This window comes from Alosa sapidissima, chromosome 15 (assembly GCF_018492685.1).
Source record: "Alosa sapidissima isolate fAloSap1 chromosome 15, fAloSap1.pri, whole genome shotgun sequence".
NCBI classification, from domain to species: Eukaryota; Metazoa; Chordata; class Actinopteri; order Clupeiformes; family Clupeidae; genus Alosa; species Alosa sapidissima.
Genome location: NC_055971.1, coordinates 18,198,441 through 18,221,295, shown reverse-complemented (window position 1 = coordinate 18,221,295; position 22,855 = coordinate 18,198,441). Strand labels below are relative to the sequence as shown.

At 40.9% G+C, this 22,855-nt stretch overlaps 1 protein-coding gene across 1 annotated transcript; it reads right to left on the bottom strand.

The window, feature by feature from the left end:
• Window positions 1–2,020: 2,020 nt before the first annotated feature.
• On the bottom strand, window positions 2,021–22,623 carry clptm1 (CLPTM1 regulator of GABA type A receptor forward trafficking). Its single transcript, XM_042062918.1, has 14 exons — window positions 22,513–22,623; window positions 18,377–18,495; window positions 15,520–15,643; window positions 15,160–15,312; window positions 14,846–14,963; window positions 14,427–14,512; window positions 11,998–12,118; window positions 11,658–11,902; window positions 6,958–7,051; window positions 6,486–6,676; window positions 6,277–6,372; window positions 6,053–6,188; window positions 5,625–5,792; window positions 2,021–3,330 (listed from the first exon to the last, which is right to left on the bottom strand). The coding sequence occupies exons 1-14, from the start codon at window positions 22,564–22,566 to the stop codon at window positions 3,149–3,151; spliced, it is 1,887 nt and encodes a 628-aa protein (XP_041918852.1). The 5' UTR covers window positions 22,567–22,623; the 3' UTR covers window positions 2,021–3,148.
• Between the last annotated feature and the right edge of the window lie 232 nt (window positions 22,624–22,855).

The following is a 22,855-nucleotide window of genomic DNA, read 5'->3' as shown; positions in this document are numbered from 1 at the left end:
CAAATCCATGTGCTTTATCGTTACTATTTTCCCTGGTTTGAAATAGCATAATGCACAATTTCTCCAGCAGAGGGGGAAATCCTGCCAAGTTTCCCTTTAAATATTTAATCCCATACAATGAAGATTTATATCCCATACAATAAAGATTTAATCCCATACTCTACCCTGATCAAAAAGGCTCACCAGCGCCTCTTCTTTCTGAGGAGACTAAAGGTCCTGGTGGACTTCTACCGCTGCACCATCGAGAGCATCCTCACCAAATGTGTCACAGTTTGGAATGGCAACTGCTCTGCCAATGACCGGAAAGCACTGCAGGTGGTGAAAACTGCCCAACGCATCACCGGTTCCTCACTCCCCTCCATCGAGGCCATCCAGAGCAAGCGATGCTTGCGTAAGGCCAGGGTACCCCCAGAATTGTCAGACCTAAATTTAAGACTTTTTAATACCACTTCAGATGAAATTTAATACCTACATCGCACCTATTCGGATAGAATAAATAATATCAAAGGTAAGATTAAACCTCAAATAATTAACTGTTAACACGCTCAGTCAAAACCTTCCGTCGCAAATTGTGAAAAACATTGTTGTAGCCTACATGTCAAAACAGACGAAGGCATAGGCTACGGTTTATATTGCGTCACTTTACACATAATGTTAGTTGCATTGATTAAAAACTGTAACAATAATAGTACATCGGGTGGCATAGCAGGCTATCTGTTCAAGTCATAGGTGACACCCAAAATGAATGACCTCCCCTGACAAGAGTTCGCGATAGTAAGAAATTGTCTAGCCTACATTGATGCATGGAAAGAACACAGCTTCCGAATTCGCACATAGAGCTCACAATAGCATATCCAAAAAAGTTAAACGGATTGGGCAACCTCATCAGCTGTCTCGATTGTGTCAGCCCGTCCTCCAGACGTGTTCTTTTTTTTTTTTTAAGCAACCGCCCCAGGCCAATGAGACAAGCGTGTATAGCTACAACATAAACAAAGCGAAACTCATGGCTGAGGTATCTTCTTGAGCAATCTCTGCACTATTAGGTCTTTAAACATTTACCATCACACACATTCATTCATCGGACCTACTTTTTAAGGCCTTAATTTAGGAAAATTAAATTTAATACTTTTTAATACTTTTAAGACTCTGCGGGTACCCTGAAGGCACGCATCATCAAAGACTGTTCTCACCACTCCCCTCCGGGAGGCGTTACAGGTCTCTCCGCACCCGAACCAGCAGGTTCAGAGGAAGCTTCTTTCCTGCAGCTGTCACCCTACTAAACTCTAGCTCTGCACCCCGGTGACATCCAACGAACTAAGCCCCCATCACCACCCGCTTGATGCCTCCATGCCTGTGCCTGTTGAGGTGTCCACGACCATGGCAGCTTTGACAGGGACAAGGAGGCGGACAGCACTTATTGTTAATACTATTATAATTTTACTGTCTCTGCACTACAATGGTACTGTTACCACACTGCACATAGTTGTACATACTGTACATATGTGTTTATTTGGTTCATACTAAATATCCACATTTATTCAGTTTTCCGGTAATATATTCTGTCAATACAATGCATATATCTATAGTGTTCTTACTACTACTACGGTACTGACACTACATTGCACATATCTGTACATGTTTTTCATACATTGCTCATATTACATAGCCATACTTATTCTGCTCTTATAAGGTTACTGCTAATACACTGCACATACTTGTATTTAATTTATAGTACTCTAAACCACCTTCTGAAAACAACTGTATACTACGGTCTACACTGCACTATATCATTTGTCCTGTCTATGCACCTACTTTGTATATCACATTGTACTTGTTCTGCTTTTTTGCACTTCTGGTTAGACACAAACCGCATTTCGTTGTCTCTGTACTTGTACTCTGCACAATGACAATAAAGTTGAATCTAATCTAATGTCTGAATCATATCATGAATACCAAATTAACTTCTATGATCTTAATGATTTTCACAACACTGAGACAGGCAAATAAAAACAAGTACCCATTACATTTTAAACTGCACTTATGCTTTACTATAAACATGAGTGATCAAACTTTAATGTACCAAAATAAAAGCTCCATCAATTCATAATTACGGCACCAAAATAAAACCAAGACAAAACAAGCAGTTTGTCTCTTATACACCTGATGGTGGGTGGTGAACTTTTTCCAACCCTCATGATACTTAACAATGTGGCTGTTCTGTTATCGGTCAACATGGTCCTGCAATGGAGTGTGAACGTATAGAGGAACATTTCAAAATCAAAATTCCTGGTCAATGAAACTGACATATCAACTATTGCTAGACAATTTTGACATCAATGCAATTAAGTTTACAAGCTGAGATTCTGTACACTTTTCAGGACATTAAAAAAGTGACAAAGAAAAAAAAAAATCATGTTATCATTATTAATAATATTAATATATATTAATACCTACAAGGCTGTTATTTTTTTTTTTGTTCAAGTCTGGAACATCAACCATTTTGTTTTAAAAATGAGGGTAGTCACAATCTTCTGCGAGTAGCATTTGGATCAGGTCAGTTACTGCACCCCAGCACAGGAGCCTGTCCATTCCCCCCTTCACCTCATGCATTTCTCACCAGTACCCCACAACACAGCGCTCACACATGGAATGGAGGAAAAAAAGAAAGCACAAGGAATCCACATAAAAATAGCGAAGTTGCTCGACGCTTTGTATTTTCTGCAAGTTTTTTTTTTCCTCTATAATTTGCTGATATGTACTGCGATCACCCTATGTTCCCCATCTCAAATGGGCTATATTTCATTAGTTACCCCTATCCCCTCCCCATTATCCCCATCCCACAATATGTAAAACAGTACATCACATTTTTTTACTTCACTTAAACTGCAAAAATATGGAAACATTTTGGAAAATAAAAGTAATTAGGAAGTCTACGTTAAATATGATTCTTTTGCTGTGGATCCCACATGAAAGAATAACAAAGTTGAACTGAATTTTCTTCTCTTTTTTTTGTTGTTTTTGCAGTCAATTATAGAATACCATATACTCCAGTTTCCACCCCTGGCAAACAGACACCAGAATTTTAGCCTTGAAGCGGACTCCACCTTCACATGAGTGGGTGAAGGGGGAATGCGAACTGGGTGGGCGCTTAATCATTCTTCTTCTCCTCCTCTGCTTTCTCTGTGATAGCGGGTGTGGGCCCGTTGTCAGAGGCCTGCGCCGTGCTGTCCTTGCTGTTTGGGTCCACTCCACTGGTGCCAAACTCGTTGACACGGTTGGGGTCCACTCTGTAGATCCAGCGCTGGTACAGATAGATGAAGAACACTACGTCTGTTGGTGGAGGAGGTAAAAAAAAAAACATGTCATTTTGCAGACTGGACATTAAGGACATTATTTGAAGGACATTATTTGAATGACCCTCACTGACTACGGTCGCTTCAAGCAAATCCTGATGCTGCACACATTTATTTTTTTTGCTGTGGAAAATAGTTGTAATAAAATCAGTCGGAGCAAGCAAACATGCTGGTTAACAGTAACGTTAGTCAACAGATTAATGTAAAGTCATTTAGCAAATGGGTTTATTCCAGAGATCTCATCGCTGGTTGATTTTAGTGTCACCGAAGTAATAGATATCTGGTATTTAAGTGGAATTGTTTCCGTGTTACACTAGGTTAAGTTACAGGTTAAGAACATGGTGTCATCTAAGTGTTCTGACTAGCAGTAGCCTATTGCACTAAATTGGAGAAATGAGTGGCTAAACTGTCCCAGTTGTCCTATAGTGTGTGCAATTACATCTAATATTTTGGGGGATTCTTTGTGTACATCCCGATAGTTAAGCATTTTTCAGACGTTATGGTCTGTATTGCAGTCAGCTAGCCTAGAAATCTAGACGCACCCTAGCGGCGGCAAATTAATTTGCTCAGCCTGTACGTCTAGTAGCAAACCATAGGAATTTCTATTGGCTAACACCGTGGATGTTATCCAATCACAGCGCTCTATTTTGTTAGAGAGTCTTAAGGCGGGCTTAACAGGATAACGACAGTCCTGCGACGGTGAACAACAAGGAAGGTGGCTATGGCGAACGAAGAGCGGTTGTTTGAATCGGCGTTGGCGTCAACTTTGGAGGAGTTGGACTTGTGCTTTTCTTTGAAAGTTGAGCAACACAATGCACTTAAGTCATTCCTTTCGAAGAAGGATGTATTTGCCGTTTTGCCGACCGGATACGGATATGGTCGTAGCGCTGGCCTATTGCATGCCTAGGCAGTTTGAAAGACAATTCTCTGCCCGCCCCTTGGATTAAGCAAGGTGAATGGCTCGATTCCAGACTATACATTTCATTGACATAGGATGGGCCGCCAGGCTAGCAGTCAGCAGTAAGGGAGTGGAGAAAGAAACTACTGAACGTAAGAAACAAGGAACTAACTTTAAGTAGGGGAGAGCCGGGACAGTTCAAACATTTTTTATATCAAACCTAATTTTCAGAGATCGTACCATACTGAAAGCTAATATTTTGTCACTAGCAACCTACATATGCCCTCTGCCAAATACAGATGTATTTTCAGCTCTGAACAAAGCCATTCACAAATTATTTAAGCAAAGGTGGTACGTGCGTAATGTTTCATTCATTGGATTTTTGTTGTGAAGCATGTAGCCCACTTCGCGGTTATGGAAATAACATGCATATGGATGACTGCCATTATTATAGCTAGAACAGTAAGTGTTTCCATTTATATAATAGTTCTACCGTGCAAAATGTTATTTCACTATGTTTATACAGGGGTTAGGCCACTGCACATCCAAATAAGTGCCCTTAAAGACCTACAGCCCATCAGCCAACATAGGTTAACATGGCAAAACTCGATCCCTTACCCAACATCTTTCTTAAACTGCTTTCCCATGTCCCACCCCCTTATTTTATAGTATAAACAGACATCAAGGACAGGGCAAATGAAACGACAGAGAAGTTTAACTAGCTTTAACATTAGCGAGCTGTATCCATGTGTAGTATAGGCCTACATTCAGGCCTGAATTGCAACAGAAAGTGATGTATCGTTTGCGTAGCAGATGTTGCTGCCATTGCACAAGGCTGTTCAGCATCCATTTGGGTCGAGACCAGAGTAGATTGCATTCTGCATGCCGTCCATCCTTGTTAATAAAGTCTCTGACACTAGTATATTTTCACATATTTTGCTAACACAGGCAGCGTGGCTGTGAATGCAGGTTTGACAGTGGGTTTGGCTTATGAGTTGGACCAATCACGTAGACCTAGGTCACGAAGGGTTCCTATGCGAAGGAAAAAGATCCTGCCCTGAGAAAGGAGCTGAAAAAGTGTTGGGAACTGCGGTCAGAGGAACTTAATAATCCCCACATCTGTCGTGTCCGAACATGAGAAAAAAAGGGTTCTAGGAACGTTATGTTCTAGGAACTGCAAAAATCCCTCCGGTGCGAAAGGGACTAATCCTGTGTCCATTTTTGCCTTCTTGGCAGTGAGGTCATACTGAAGACCACACAATAATCACTAGGTAACCGGTCCTAAAAATGTTCAGAAAACCAGACAAAAAAACCCTGGCAAGAGAATGGGCCATAATTACAATGTCACTGGGCATATACTGTCTAACACTCACCATCTCTTAGACATCCTATTCTGTACATCATGGGCATCTTGATGACGAAGGCAAACAGGTCATCAATGAAAGTATTGAGTGCCTTATAGGTAAGCATCCTCCATGGGAGGTGGGCCACAGATTTCATCTTATAGTTAATGAAAAGCTGTGGGGTCATGGTAATGAAACCTGTAGAGGGGGCAAATACACAAGGAACAGATATAATGAGAATAAGCTCACGCAATAAACTACATCAATAAACTATAAACTACAATAAACACCACCAAAAAAACAGTCTCCATGATATTCTGTGTTGTGAGAATATTTCTTCTTTGTAAGTGATCACCTAACATTTTCATGGTTACGAGGCAATTTAATTAAAGTCAGAAAATTAATGTCTCTCTGGTGTGTTGAGTTTTGTTTGTAAAAAAAAAAAAAAGGTTACTCACCAAACGTTAACAGGAAGCCATAAAGCATGCTTAGTACCCATGAGTACCAGCCTTTGTGCTCCACGTACAGCAGGCTGTAGACGGCATAGCACCCAAAGAGTGGGTACAGGAACCACGACAGGTACTTGAAAGCCATCTGAGACAAAAGGAATATCCAAGGAAGGGGTATTACATTTGCCTCAAATGAGTGTGCAGTTCAACTGGGTTTCTTTACTAGTACTTACATCATCATATTGTTTGGTGGATGACTGCACATATGTGGACTTGTCTTTGAATACGAGTCGTGGGATTATTCCAGCAATCTTGTTCTCTCTGTCCAGCTGGAAATGACAAACATCATCTTAAGACCGGAACCAATGATGGGAGCTTGCAGTTCCCACAACAGAGAGATGAAATGACAACGACACCATCAGCAGGCGTTAGGACCACTCACTTTGACATCCATGACTTTTGTGATTTTCCAGAAGTCGATGAGCAGGCCAATGAACACGCTGACCTGCACCACAAAGTTGGTCTCGTTGTCCAGGATGTAGAGCAGCACCACTAGGGACTGGAACACCCCAAATATGATAGAGCGAACGGACAGGCCCTCCAGGGACTGCCGGCTGTTCCAAAATTGGATGTCTGAGGAGACATAGAGGAGGATTGAGCGCGTCATTGACTAAATGCACCCAGAAATATCCAAAATTAGTCATACTAGGTTATACCAAGCATCTTTTAGCTTAATCAGAAAAATCTGATCTGCAGTGTGCTCAACAGCATGCATTTGTTATACCTCCTTCAAGGCATATTTTTTGAATTAGTCATTTTTAATAGTATCCTTGAAGACAAGAGAAACAAAATCTGATGTTCACATATACACTAGGTTCACATACTGTACTTTTAAGTGCCAACCAATCACTCACCATTTTTGAAAGCCAGGAACTCAAAGATACTGTGAACTATGGAGACAACAATGGTCACACCCAACAGATAGGGATTGGTCTCCAACAAGGCCACCTGTGGAGAGACTCATTATTAACAGCTGCAGAAGAACACATTGAGCAGACAGAGGTTCCAAAAAGAATGGACCTTTTTCACAGCAGCCATTTTTGACATGAAATATACATCAGGCCGAGGTTTTAATTATGACATTAAGATTCTGATTCTACTACACTTAAATTTAACACAGACACAGAGGCTGCTGTGAAAAAAGTATATTTGTATGAAAAAGCCCACCAGCCACAGGGTCAAGGCAAATACCGTAAGTTGTTTTGCTAGTGGAATCACATGGGAGAAGCGGCCGAGCGCCATGAGCAACAGTTTGTTAATTAGACTACCTCCGTGATAATCTTTCCCGCAGCCTAGTAAATTATGACGGCATCAGCTTAGAAGATACAAGATTTAAAACAAAAGCGGCCTGCCACAAAACAGTATAACTTCACAACTGGATTTCTGCACACTCAAGTTACCTTTAGCAACGCACTTCTGCGGAAATTTGATGTAGATACAGATCAACATTTAAACCCGTTGACTGGCTTTGAATATCTTACCAAGATATTTCTATGATTGCAAAAGGCCACCTGTAGGAACTAGCCAAGGGACACGGCACATGTTGCATATTACATTCTCCAGACCTGGGGCCTGTACTACGAAGAGGGGTTACTGGCTTATCTGGGTACGCTGCATCTCAAACCTGCTCCGACCAGGTTATGTTCTTGGTTAACCCGAGGTTTCCGTTAACCACACCCTTTATACAGTAAGTACCACCCCTCCACTAACAATTTCTCCCGAGACATGTTGGCATACCTGGATGATCCATACGACATTGGCGCGCAAATCGCGAGGGACTCTCTTCGCAGGGCGAGGGGTTTTAGAGACCACCAGAAAATATATATAGCCTACCTGGACGATATTCTCTATGAAGATATAGATTGTCAGCCGAGGGAATTTGTTATCTTTGTCAGATGATCTAGGAAGACGTCTCATAGCAATGCCCGTACGTGGACATTCATGTATTCCAGCGGTGATGCAAGAATACTGTATGTCCGAAAATAAATCGGACATAGGCCTACAGTATGCTGAACATCTGAGCAAGAATAGCCTAAAATAAATCAGACATAGCCTACAGTAGGCCTAATAAATAAAAATCACCATTTTAACAAACTTGTTGAATTGAATGTCATAATACTGTACCCTGCACATAAAGGCTACACATTTCCACAGCACCAGAATCCGACCAAATGCCTCCCTCAACCCACTCCATAATCGGCCTTCCACTATTATTTGCGATGGCCAACTCCTCTGCTACTGTAAAACACTCTGGTGCCTTTCCTCCTACAGTAGTGTTCAAAGACACCTTTTTCTTGTTAGCTGTAAAACAGAGGCCAAGTGAAGGCTATAAGCTAGGCCTACATGTTTTCATAATTAAGAAATATTAATGCAAGCTATAACTGTATAAACCTACTATTCTGAAATGTTTTTGTGTTTCATTTTCACCTGCTGCCATGTGCGTTTGGCAATGGTGTTGCATCTGAAATGTTCACAGGATTAGGCATACACTAAATCAGTAAATGGGGGCTACTTAAACATTCAATTATCCTTATTACTGTAATCTATATGCCCACTTCTGAATTGGGTTGCATCTGTAGGCCTTTCTATGAACTCAAAATAGGCTATTTAATTATTTCAACTCATTTCAGACAATTTGACTTTGACTTTTTGACTTTGATTCCGCAAGCTACTAATCCTCCGTAACACATATTTGAAGAACATGTGGGAATAAAACTTAACTTTTAGGCATTTAGGCTACCCGATCTGCAATACGTTGCCAACAGCCTTGCTTTGTTCACTGCCGACGTATTTGATTTTTGTTGTAGAGTGGGTTTTAATTCCTCATAACTTAATTGTGCATTCCTCATCCGTAAAATAAGGTGATCGCGTCATCATTGAAAGTGGTGACTTGCGCTGCAACCCGCCCCTTTTATGTGAACGCGCACAAACTCCAATTAGGTTAACCCCGGCTCAACAAATCAACTTCATAATCAGCGTCGTAGTACCGATTAACACCACTTAAGATTGTCAACCCTGGTTTAACAAAGTAACCCTGGGTTACATCTGGGTAGGTTAAGCTCCCTTCGTAGTACAGGCCCCAGCACGCAAAGAAACCTCCTTAGTAACACATTACCAGATGCCAGCTTATTGCTTCAGACTGCATAAAAGCAGTCACACTTAGCGGCGGCAACTCAATGGTTTGTACAAGAGAAAAAAACTAAATGGCTTAGAGCGCTACTAGGAGGCTACAGGTGCTGGTCATATAATTAGAATATCATGAAAAAGTTGTTATTTCAGTAATTCCATTCAAAAAGTGAAACTTGTATAATATATACATTCATTCCACACAGACTGATATATTTCAAGTGTTTATTTTCTTTTAATTTTGATGATCATAACTGACAACTAATAAAAACTCCAAATTCAGTATTTCAGAAAATTAGAATATTGTGAAAAGGTTCCATATTGAAGACACCTGGTGCCACACTCTAATCAGCTAATTAACTCAAAACACCTGCAAAGGCCTTTAAATGGTCTCTCAGTCTAGTTCTGTAGGCTACACAATCATGGGGAAGATTGCTGACTTGACAGTTGTCCAAAAGATGACCATTGACACCTTGCACAAGGAGGGCAAGACACAAAAGGTCATTGCTAAAGAGGCTGGCTGTTCACAGAGCTCTGTGTCCAAGCACATTAAAAGAGAGGCGAAGGGAAGGAAAAGATATGGTAGAAAAAAAGTGTACAAGCAATAGGGATAACCGCACCCTGGTGAGGATTGTGAAATCCACCACGCACAGACGTATGCAAGACATGGGTTTCAGCTGTCGCATTCCTTGTGTCAAGCCACTCTTGAACAAGAGACGGCGTCAGAAGCGTCTCGTCTAGGCTAAAGACTGGACTGCTGCTGAGTGGTCCAAAGTTATGTTCTCTGATGAAAGTAAATTTTACATTTTCTTTTGGAAATCAAGGTCCCAGTCTGGAGGAAGAGAGGAGAGGCACAGAATCCACGTTGCTTGAAGTCCAGTGTAAAGTTTCCACAGTCAGTGATGGTTTGGGGTGCCATGTCATCTGCTGGTGTTGGTCCACTGTGTTTTTAGATGCTTCCTGCTGCTGACCAACTTTATGGCGATGCAGATTTTATTTTCCAACAGGACTAGGCACCTGCACACAGTGCCAAAGCTACCAGTACCTGGTTTAAGGACCATGGGGCAATTCCACGGAAAATTGACTTTTTGTCACATCCATAACGCCAGTGAAATGCCTTGGCATTTGTATGATGTGAATGGTAACATTCATTTTTTGTGCAATTTTTTTCTCATATACATTCTTCAGCCAAAAATAGCAAATGCTCAAATTTCATGTAATCATTCACATCATACCATACCATCACATTTTATTGGCGTTATGGATGGATATATATGGACGAAAACGTAATTTTCCATGGAATTGCCCCATGGTATCCCTGTTCTTAATTGGCCAGCAAACTTACCTGACCTTAACCCCATAGAAAATCTATGGGGTATTGTGAAGAAGATGCGATACGCCAGACCCAACAATGCAGAAGAGCTGAAGGCCACTATCAGAGCAACCTGGGCTCTCATAACACCTGAGCAGTGCCACAGACTGATCGACTCCAAGCCACGCCGCTTTGATGCAGTAATTCAGGCAAAAGGAGCCCCAACTAAGTAAGTATTGAGTGCTGTATATGTTCGCACTTTTCATGATCATACTTTTCAGTTGGCCTTGGTCTTAAATAATATTCTGAGATACTGATTTTGGGATTTTCCTTAGTTGTCAGTTATGATCATCAAAATTAAAAGAAATAAACATTTGAAATATATCAGTCTGTGTGTAATGAATAAATATAATATATAAGTTTCACTTTTTTAACGAAATTACTGACATAGAATATCATCAAAATGTTTATTTAATTATATGACCAGCACCTGTACAGTCAGTAATCACTTCAAACAGGTGCTCTTTTGTAGTGGGTGTGAGTTAAGTCAAAAAAAGAAAGCAACAAAGGCACTCTGTTTAGAAAAATGTTTGAATATTTTTTCCCCATACATTTTTTAGAATCATGATTTGTATATTAGACTAGTGTAAAGATGACATTTGGTGACTCAATGAGGCTGCTGACAGAAAGGTTGAAAACGTTGTGCATATGCAAGCCTGGCTAGCTGGCTAGAAGCCTTGCAGAAGATTTCACTAACCGTTAGCAGATAGGATCATTATTGTTAACCAAGGGGCTTACTACAAACTACATGATTGGTTTTAACTCTACAGTGACCATCACCTCTACAACGTGACATTATGAGGTTAGTAGACCACATGGCCATGGGCATTTTTGACATTTTGTCAAGGTTGTCAAGTTTTTAACTGAAATTGTTGCATGTAACACCTTCAAAGTTGTTAGAAAACCTGTGTGCCAACCTCAAGTGCCAGTGGGTAATCAGTAAAGGCCTACTGAAGTTCTAATGCACAGGACAAATGCCTAAAAATACCTCAAGCTGTCTAAACCACCCAAATCTTCATCATCACCCATCATCAGATACCTCTAATCGTACTCTACCTTTACAGAATCTTGGTCCTCGTCGGACTGGTCGTAGGTCTCCTCGCCCAGGAAGTTCCATGGAGAACGGGCATTCTGGGCGGCATACAGCTGCCAACGCCACAGGGACAGTGGGCAGTATGTGAGGCGCAGGGGCAACTTTTCCAGGGTCTCGTTGATGGGGTAGTAGTCTTTCTGCAGGTTCCAGTAGTCATTGAAGTAGACTATGGGGTAATAGTCTCCACTGACTGCATCAAACTTCACATCTGTAATAAACGCAGACATGGAGGGTGTTGAGTCTTAGTAGCAGAGAAGCAACTGTGTGGAGGTAATTGAGGCATGCAGATGTGGAGAGGCTTACGCTGGTCAAGAGGTGGGGGAACAGACCCTTTGACCCATGCTGTGTGGTCGTCCACCATGTTGATGGTAAGGTTGGGGTGCCAATGGGAAATGATCTCCACAGGTCCGTGGCTCTCTGCACGCTGGGAACAAGACCAATCAAGACATTGTTTAAAATTATAACACCATCAGGGAAATAGTCTCATCATAAGGACTCTGAACTTAAAGAGCAACTTGCAGGTTGGAAATCCCTATAAAAGCATAGTTTAGAGTGTATAGTCTCGGAAAGAAAAATTATAACTACCCTGGAAACAACATATTCTGAGAAAATTGTGAGAAAATAACTCCCACATCTATAAGCCAATAACCGGAAGGGAGGTACCAGAGGGCAAACAGGTCAAGTTCAATGAATGGTGTGGATCCTAACACAGACACAAAAGAGATTATAAATAACGAAAATGCCTGTGAAGGGTCACAACCCTATAATTATGAGCCACCTAGGCAAGATCAGGGCCAGGAAGAGAACAGGGAAAAGAATGACCGGCAGAGGAAAGAAGTTTTTTGGTGAGTGACTTAGTAATAAAAGGTGGCTAATGCTGTGTTTGCGTCTATTGACATCTTGATATTGTTTAATAAATTAACGTTGCTGTTGATCAAACAACCATGTAGATTGTCTTCATTTAAAGTCCTATTGGAATATTCAATATATTTCACAGCAATTGGGCAACATGGCAAATAACGTCAAACTGTTTGAAGGCCCATATTTCTTCTGTCACGACCTTCTGGCGGAAAAGTCAATGTCAGCGCAAATATGTAACAAACACAATATAACAATACTTGCAGGTATCTGAACACGCACAGTGGAAACACTCCCAAAATGAATGTTTAGAACTTTGATAAAGTCAGAATATGCTGTGTGACATGTAAAAGGGATGACATTTTATTAACAACTCATGTAAACACCATATTTCGCAATATTGTGTTAAATTCTGAATATGGTCAACTCACGTCAATTTAAGATGTTTACCTTCTATGTAATTTTACGCTTTTGTGGGCGGGAGAAGCATGTAAGTTAGTAAGTATATATACTCTTTTGATCCCGTGAGGGAAATTTGGTCTCTGCAATTATCCCAATCCGTGAATTAGTGACACACACACAGCACACAGTGAACACACAGTGAGGTGAAGCACACACTAATCCCGGAGCAGTGAGCTGCCTGCTACAGCGGCACTCGAGGAGCAGTGAGGGTTTAGGTGCCTTGCTCAAGGGCACTTCAGCGGTGGATGTGGGCATGGGAGAGAAGAGCTCAACCACTTTCCCCACCCACATTTTTCCTACTGGGTCGGGGATCGAACCAGCAACCCTTCGGTTACAAGCCCAAAGCCCTAACCAGTAGGCCACGGTTGCCCCCCAGTAGGGGCATTTAGGATATTTGGGAACCTGCTTAAAACAGATAAGCTTTCTTCTGAATTACTGTCCGTAGATTTTGTAAAACATTAATTTGTGCATATACATTTTTAAAAAGATATTTTCAGACAAGATGAAGTATAAATTCAATTTTGAAATCAACCTGCAAGTTGCTCTTTCAAGCGTAAAGTCGGCTTTTATAAGATAAGATAATCCTTTAATTGTCTCCCAAGGGAGAAATTTGCATTGTTACAGCGTCCAAGACAATGAAGGAAAAGAGACTTACAGACAACCCCCCCCCCCCCCCCCATACATCTTCAGTAGGACATGCAGCAAATACACATACACAAATACACATTCCTTGGGCATGCTTCCCAGCACCATACCTGTTTGAGCTCATGTGGGGAAAGCACAACCACCATGTACAGCCATTTATCGCAGTAACAGACAGTGTTATCATCCTACTACGCACTAATGCTAAATACATAAAATAAATAAATACAACAACAACGATAACCTTTTCTAATGGGAACCCACAGTTCTTAAGAATAGTTACATTGTCCTTGTGTAATGTATAAAACTGTATAAAAAAGTAGTCAGTAAAACAGCTCCAGTAGTTCTAAAGTGCCTTGTGCTCTATTGGGGTGGTGTTTATTATACAATCTAACTGCAGTGGGTAGGAAGGGCCGGTGAGGTCTCTCCTTTATACACACAGGGTGTAGCAGCCTGTCACTGAAACAGCTGCTCAGCATTGACAGAGTGACATGCATTGGGTGACGCTCGTGACCCAGCATAGATGTCAGTTTCGCTACCATCCTGCTCTCTCCCACCATCTCTATTGAGTCCAGCTTGCATCCCAGAACAGCACTAGCCCTCTTAATGAGTTTATTCAACTTCCTCCTGTCGGCAGCAGAGATGCCACTCCCCCAACATACTACTGCATAAAAAATGGCTGATGCCACCACTGAATTGTAAAATGTTCTCAAAAAGCTCCCCCTGAACCCCAAAAGATCTGAGTCGCCTCAGCAGATACTTTTACTTACTTTTATCATTTCTGGATCTGCTTCCGTCTCTCCAGTCAAGAGATTCTTGGTCTTGAGAAACTTCCTCCGCTTGAACTTATTCAGCACTGAAATTTGATTGGGTCAGATTTTACTTCTTGAACATTTCTGAAAAATGTTTACTTTTGTAGCCAAGCTAAACAAAGATGCATATCTTGCCTCTTTATTCCTCATCTCTAGTGGATGACTTTATGGCACTCAAAAGACTCGGTCATCGTTAATTTGCATGCTGATCTTTGGGACAGCTTCTCCATTAGGCTTTGCTGACTCAGGACAAGCACTAATTTAATTAGTGGTTGCCATGACCAGGTTGGTTTAGGTTAGGAGACTTACTCTTTAGAACCATGACTCAGAGTAACTCTAAGTAAGGAGACTTGCTTGAGTGAAGAGTGCCGACTTACTTCGAGAGGAATGGACAGTGGCCAGCCTGCGATACTGGCCCTTGCGCTTGGGGTCTGGATGAAAGCCACTCTTGGTGAAGTAGATATGAATATAGAGAGAGCCATTCTGCTGGAGACTCTGTAAGAGAAAGGTTAAGTAACAACCATATCAGAGGTGTGTTTAAATATCATCTGTCAACACCTCACAATAAAAGAATGCTCATTTTATCTCACTTGACCGACACAGCTGATAGGTATAGATAGAACTCTGATAAATATTCCAGTTTTTCTGGTCAGACCCGTATGCAAAGAGCATGTACCCCCTCCCCCTTTACCTCTGGTATATCCAGTTCCTTGTCATGTTCATAGCACCCTTGGTCTCCTGTACTCCAGTCTCCATAGACTAGATCTTGCTGGAACCAGAATAATGATTGTGTGTCGTTGAATTCCGTAAATATCTCATCTTTAGAGAGATATACATAGAGATCCTACAATGAAAAGAATCAGAGCAGAGTCAGAGAGTCCTCTCTTTTTATGATGGCAGTATGTCAAGGACTGTTTTGTTTGTAAGCAAGGATGCTTAAAAGATAACTCTGGCAATATTTGACATAGATCTCTGTTTCTTGAGGTCACCCAAGTACTGGGGGGGTGGCAGAGTTTTCCTTTAAAATAAAGGTCCTGGTGGGTCAGCCTACCATTAGGGTATCCTTGGGGAAAAGGTTACGGCTGGGGACTCTTGGTGCCCCAGCCGGAGTGTTGGGATCTGGAGTTGAAGGGCCTCGACGGAACCAGCTACTGATGGCCCATATGATAAAGATCCTGTGGAGGGGGTGTAGAATGTCAGGAATGTTAAGGGTATAACAAAACAATGCCAAGCTTCAACATTCAATATGAGGATAAACTGTTATCACAACAAAGACGTATGACTTTGTGCAAACAATGCAGTGCAGTCAATGAATCTGCAGTCAGTTTTAAGACTGAATCAGATAGGAATATCTGTTTTTAGGCCCATTGTTAGGCAAGGTTCACTGTTTTGAGGAGAGTGCCAAAGGAGGAATAATCATTCACAGAAGAATGGAGACTGTAGTAAATGAAGTAGATCCAAAGTCCAGAAACGGGTTCTAGGTAAACGCACAAACCACCACCACAGTGGCTTCATTTCCTATCCTAAATGTTGTTTTGTATTCATAAGACATAGGAAACATCCATTCCCTTGGACCATGTCGCAACACAGTGCAACATATTCTGAATTGCATTCTGTCAAGGGAGCCTTTCCCCTGACACCAATTACAACAGCAAACAGCCCTGCACTCCTAAATATAAAATCAAGGCTTCAGCTAGTGACCTGGATGTTTCTGACATGATATAGTGCCAACTCCTCTGAAATGCACCACGTAAACATACAGCCATTACTAATGATGAAAAATCTAAGAGTAATAAGCGGCAGAGCAGAGACTAACCAGATTATAACTGGCTAGCTGTTATTCTTTGGCTATGTGTTATCCATAAATGAAACACCTAATCCACTGTGTCCATAAACAGAAGCTTTCTAACAATCTTGATAGTAGGCCAGGGTGTTAAATATGAATGTTATGAATCATGATAAACAGTTCATCAATACCTCATAACAAACACGCAACTTTGGATGCATGAATAAACTTCAAGCAATCTCCATTCTTGGCTCAAAAACTCATTGCACGCAATACAGAATGTGGTCATTAGTGACACGCAAATAGCCAAGCTATGTGTATCATTTCATAGTTTTGCTCTACGATGTAAAAATAGTTAGACAGACACATAAATGGTAAGTGTACCCAAACTTTTGACTGGTAGTGTATTTCTCAGCCATTTACCTCAGTTAGGGGTATAAAGGTACACGTATTTGTACCGAACCGTTTAGGTACAGGAAGTTAGGTTCAATACAGGTGCGTACGGACCAGCTTAGGAAATCAGCAGAAATCATCTTACGACAGGGCTCACGTGTGATTCATGAAACTTTCGTATCAATCCCATTCCAGTGTAAGATTAATGTGTGTTGATAAATGTAGCGGCTGGAAACAAGTGTGATTTAAATATCACGCCACTATATAAGCTCGTTTTAAAGGCCTCGCCCCTAGAATTTTCGACATGGAGGTGCATTATACGTCCAAAAGAGAAACATTTGTGACCTCGAGATAGCCACAGTGACGTTGCAAGTCCAGCTGAACTTTGTTAAGTTTGACAGCTAAAACGGGGTCATCAAGAAAGTCGGGAAAGTATAGTGATTTAAGTGCAACACACTTTATTTTCGCAGAGAAAACACATCATACTACAAATTATTTCATTACAACATTATGACGCTGCCAATTGCCCTTAGAAAATAATACAAATTAATTTATGACTGTTGCCAAAGAGAAAATAATTCTCTCCACATAGCCTCTGGCTATCCTAAGCAATCAAATGTGTCAACATAACAGGCTACATTATGGCAAGTAAGCTACAAATGTGCAGGAAAAGTCTGTCTTGGAAAAGTCCAAGATATCCCATGAATTCAACTCTTCAACTTTCCAATCCTCTGCCGATTTACTGCTGCACTGTGCTATGCCACCTCAGAAACTTGCGTACACGAGTTGCATGCTTTGCATGGAAATGAGCATATGCCTGTCCTACGCCTGTTTTGTCATACACACGTTTCATATGAGGGCCATTAAAAAGCGAACCATGTCAGTTTAGTCAATTAACGTCAAAACATGACACCTTTTCAAAAAACTATTCCCGTTGTGAATCAGCAATATTGTCAGTGAATTTTAGGTTAGCAGTACCTACAGGCTTACCGTACCAAAAATGAACCAAACATGACTTTAAAACGGAGGTACACATCAAACCGTGATTTTTGTGTAGCGTTACACCCCTAAGCCCAGCCCTAACTCATAGTGGCGTAGTGTGCTCAACACACACTAGTATTATATGATTTCATTCCTACTAAATAGGTCCATCAAAAAGGTGAAATCCCCTATTCACCTTGAAAATGTAAAATTGTGGCTGGAAACATTGCAGAATGGTTGTCATGTAAGGGTTAACACTTAGAAGGACAATTTAATATCAGTACCATGTTATAGTAGACTAAAATCTTTCAAAGTGCATAGTCTGGCAACTATCGATTGGGAAACATTTGCAACACTTGCATCGCAACAGGCCCCAACTTTGAAATCATTGGTCCAGCTTTAGATTTCTAATGTTACTTCCTACTTCCCCTGTTCGCTGATTGAAGAGGTAAAGATTGGCCGGAGACGGCCACCATTAGCCCCAGAAAAACTCACATAACCATTCCAATGACTCCAAAGCTGTGAAGTTAAAGTAAATTAAGCTAAACAAACTGCATAGTTCCCCTTTAACAACTCTTTCTGATATTCTAACAGATATTTAGAGCAGCCCCTAAGGACTATAACGAAATGGCGAGCTTGAAATCAAGCGTGAAAATGTTTACTGAGTATGAACTATATAAGCCTACTGATACATTTTTCACCTGCCAGGTGAAAGAAAGTGAATGTGCACATTCTTGACTAGACTCACCTGAAGAGAACACCCTTGATGACTTGCCACGCGTTCGGAGCCGGCTGCGGCTGGGGATCCTGTCCAGCTTCAGCCGTCTGTGCGACCTGGTCAGCAGCAGCCCCGCCATTACTGCTCACCTGCAGAACAAACGCCGTTAGACTGAGAACTGCACACGTACAATATAGGTACGTTTTTAAACCAGATACCTTGTAATCCTCATAACAGGTAGTGGAGACTGATGATGATGATTAATTAACATTCACAAATGGCAAAAAGAAGGATGCGTTGGCTGTACAGGAATCAGGGTAGGCTTTTTCGTCGCTCTGATTGGTAAGGTCTATCCAATTGCGTGCAGAGCAGGCTTGTGCAAAATTCCAGAATAGAGTTGAAACTGGCTCTTAAATTCCAATTCAATTCTTGAATTTCACTTGCATTTCAATTTATATAGCAAACAGGAAGCAGAATTGTGATTCGAATTGTGCACAACCCTGGTGCAGAGATCTTCTATCCAATGTATTGGTTGAAACACGCCGCATAATTATGTCCCAATGCGCCAATTCCAGACTCAAATTCTGAATAGAATTTTGAGCATGGCTATGTCAGGTTACAAAGTACCTAGTATGTCGTACTAACTGCAGCCGCACTGAAGCTGGTCAAAACCCCAGCCTACTATTTTTCCAGCATCTGGTTAGTTATATGGTTTGTTATTTTTCTAGGATTTGGTTAAAGAGTAATTCCGAGGGAAAATGGGCTTTGATGTAGCTCAGTGTGCAGAACTTCATTTTCAGTTTAGTATTTAAATGGTATTGCATATAAAGTATTTCTGCAGATTAAGACAAATGGTACTTAATGACACATTTACATTCATTTGAATGAAGCTATGGAACTTTCCTGTGTATTAGCGCATTGTGCATAAACTGCAAAACTCTGTACTGACCTCATCCGTGTATTAACCACGACACCCAATATATAAAAATAAGACGCTTTAATTATACGAAGAAAATGATATGAAGAAAATTATATGAAGAAAATTATATGAAGAAAAGAATCACATTCCCATGTAAAGACAACCCTGAGTAGTGAGAAATTATGGTAAGTAAATAATCACAAGTCTACAACAAGGCTGCGGAGTCAGGGGCCAAGCACTCAAGAGATGCAAGAGCAAACCACAATTAGTGGTTGCATTTTAACATGTTACGTTAAGCCAACATAGCCTGGTTAGTTCAGATGATTGGTCATCAGTTTCTGCTAGAACTGTAGGCTGTGTGTGACACTTTTTCAAGGACATCTTCAACAGGAGAAGCGGAGATCAATGGAAACAACACTTAGGCCGAGTTTGGCTTGACACTGGAATGTTCATGATCACCAGATGGCCAGAAAGCATGGAGCATATCCAGTAAGACTGGTTAGGGTGACTAGAACACAAAACACTATGATTTTATTCTGACAATTCAGTTATGAGTGTAACGCCAAATAAGAATGAATCGAACACAGTTGAAGACTCCCTAGTATTATAATAATAGTAATAATAATAACAATAATAAACAGCTTTATTTTTATAGCACTTTTCATACACAGAATGCAGCTCAAAGTGCTTTACATTTGGTATATTTAACACAATAGAGAAGAAAATAATAGTATTAATAATTGTGGCCCGTCTTGCGGACCCCCATAAATACCAACAATTTCCTGCAAGTTCTTCAGTCATTCATTCCTCTTCATTGCTGTGGCCATTTATGATCCAACATATATACTAAGCAAATACAGCAGTGATGTCCTTAGTATTTGTTGTGATTATATGAATTATATACAGACATTTAAGGAACACAATGACTGGAAAACTGTCAGCCTTAAAGTGTAACTCCAGCGAAAAACTGACCCCAGGGTCTTTTCTGCATTAAAACACATCAAATAAGCTGTAGAGACAGTATTTTTCGTTGATCAACCACCACAGAGCTTGCACCGGTATACGCTATAGTCCAAATCGCAAACAGTGGATTAGCTAAGGGCGGTGAGCCAAACGCTTCCCAAATAGCATTTTAACCAGTAATATTGTTTAAAACAGCACCAAACCTCGTCAGTAACTTGCTCAGGGTCCCTACACATAAAACGAAGCAGCACGTGTTTACGTAGTTAGCGAACCCGAAGCTTACCAACTGTCCCCCTACCAGCTCCTCCAACCTCAGCACGAATAATAGATTAACCAAACGTGACAGTACAACCCTGAGCAAGCAGCTGACGAGGTTTGGTGCTGTTTTGAACAATATTACTGGTTAAAAAATTTGGGAAGCGTTTGGGCTCACCGCCCTTAGCTATAGAGTATACCGGGGCAAGCTCTGTAGTGGTTGATCAACGAAAAACACTGTCTCCACGGCTCATTTAATGTAGAAAAAGACCCTGGGGTCAATTTTTGCCAGAGTTACACTTAACCCCCTACAAGCATGCCATATAGCAACAGTGGCAAGAAAAAGCTCCCATATTTCCAGAACCCAACTTAATAGGGGGAGCCCATCTGCTTCTGGCTGGCTGCAGAAAAAGTAGTCTACAAGATAAAATGAGCTAACTAAAAGCTCTCATATACAGGTGTGCTTTCAGGTCTTTTTTTAAAGATATTCACCGAACTCGCCTGTTTGATGTACAGAAGCAGGGTGTTCCGCTTTGGTGCATACTGGATAAAAGCAGCTTCTCCACTTTGCTTGTGGAGCACTTTGGGTACAATTAAAAGATTAGCATTGGAAGCTCTACGTTTCCTTTGTGGTTGATAAGATATTAAAAGCTCAGATATATATGGAGGTGCTATGCAATTCAGAGCTTTGTAAGTAATTAACATAACCTTAAAATCAATTATACAGGAGACAGGGAGCCAGTGCAGTACAGCTAACACAGGGGTGATGTGCATCCTCTTGGTCTTAGTTAAAAGTGTAACAGCAGAGTTCTAGAGGAGTTCCAATTTCTTTATATGCTTTTTTGGGAGACCAGTAAAAAGTGCATTGCAGTAGTCTAACCTACTAGTGATAAAGCCATGGATTAGTTTTTCTGCATCTCGTTGAGTTAAAAAAAAAAGGGCAGCAATTTGGCAATGTTTCTTAGGTGGAAATAAGCTGCCTTGGTAGCTTTACTGATATGGGGCTTAAATCCTAACTCTGTATCTAAGATGACACCTAGGCTTGTTACTTCTGGTTTAATCTGGTTTGGTAAATCCAAAGTAATGACTTACTTTTACTATGAGTACCTTTTAAGAAAAGAAAATGTTTGAAATCAGCACCATCTCTGCCCAAAACTACAACATCATCAACTACTGCAGGATTACAAACCTGCGTATTAAGACTAGTTGGCAATTAAGTTATCAAACCAAACCAGATACAAGACATCACCGAAGTGCTAGAAATGTTTTTAAGTAATCAATTACTTATCTAGCCAACCTACTGTAAATATCCAATGGGGCAACAAAGCCAGACAGCAAAGTTACCTAGCATCTAGCCTCGTAGCTTCTCAGCTCACAAATGTTAAGTCATTAATCAGAATTCTGCCATTATTGCTCCATTTGTCACGTCTGGAAAATATAGGGATGGCGTTATAGCTCTGCTGTAGCTAGAGGTAATAAATGAGTTTGATATCAATTATAGCGGATTGTCCAGAACAAATATAATGACTAAATGAAAAGGACACGCCATCTGATGACAACGATAGCCTTGCTAGGTTAGCTTATAGGCTAGTCTAAATAGGATTTAAAACGTACAAAAATCAAGTCATCCTGGTCTTGTGGCGACCATGCTAAATCAGCTATCAGCTAACTAGCTAGCCAGTGGACTTACTCTCACATGACTATTCGAGTAAAAATAGTGGCAGGCAGTTTTCGTAACCCAAATACCGAGCAATAAAGTGGGTAACCCGTTTAGCAGTCTATCGACTACATATATTTTATTAATTCATACGATATTAAAGTTAAAATGAAATCTTCTGTTACCCCAAGCCTACTCCGTGGGGTCACACACAACCCGGCTTTCCATCCTAACGTTAGCTGCAATGTGTTTTGGCAAGTGTGAGAACATTTCGACAGATATAAATGCCAATGACAGACCCAAATAGATGTCTATTCAGAGAGCATCGTATGTTCGTGTATAGACTGTGGTGTAGTTAAATTATTCCCTTACCTCGCCGTTGCTAACGGCAGTTTGATCAGTGGGTTCGTTCTCCTGCGCCGCCATCTTACCTGTCTCTGTCGCACACTGCTGGTGATATGTAATCACATGCCTCGCGTGAGATTGCGATGAAACGATACATTTACTTGGTGGCCATTTTTGTAGTTTAAAGTGCACCTTCCCTTCATCAGAAAGTCTACAATTGCAAGTATGCTCAAATTCTTACATCCTTAAGCACTGACTTGATTGTAAAAATATTACCATGGTTATTTGCATCCTAGAAATAGTAGAAATTGTAGTGTGAAAAGGCAGTAGATCAGCCTAGCAATCTAGCCTTCTCGAACGCACCAAAATA

What these genes read in the sequence shown, in the direction of transcription:
- clptm1 (XM_042062918.1), bottom strand. Translation starts at nt 22,566, where the DNA reads ATGGCGGCGCAGGAGAACGAACCCACTGATCAAACTGCCGTTAGCAAC. An exon ending in AGGAACTGGATATACCAGAG is followed by an intron (nt 14,964 to 15,159) that starts GTAAAGGGGGAG and finishes TTTCTCTTACAG; the next exon opens with AGTCTCCAGCAGAATGGCTC. An exon ending in TGGCTTCCTGTTAACGTTTG is followed by an intron (nt 5,793 to 6,052) that starts GTGAGTAACCTT and finishes CCCCCTCTACAG; the next exon opens with GTTTCATTACCATGACCCCA.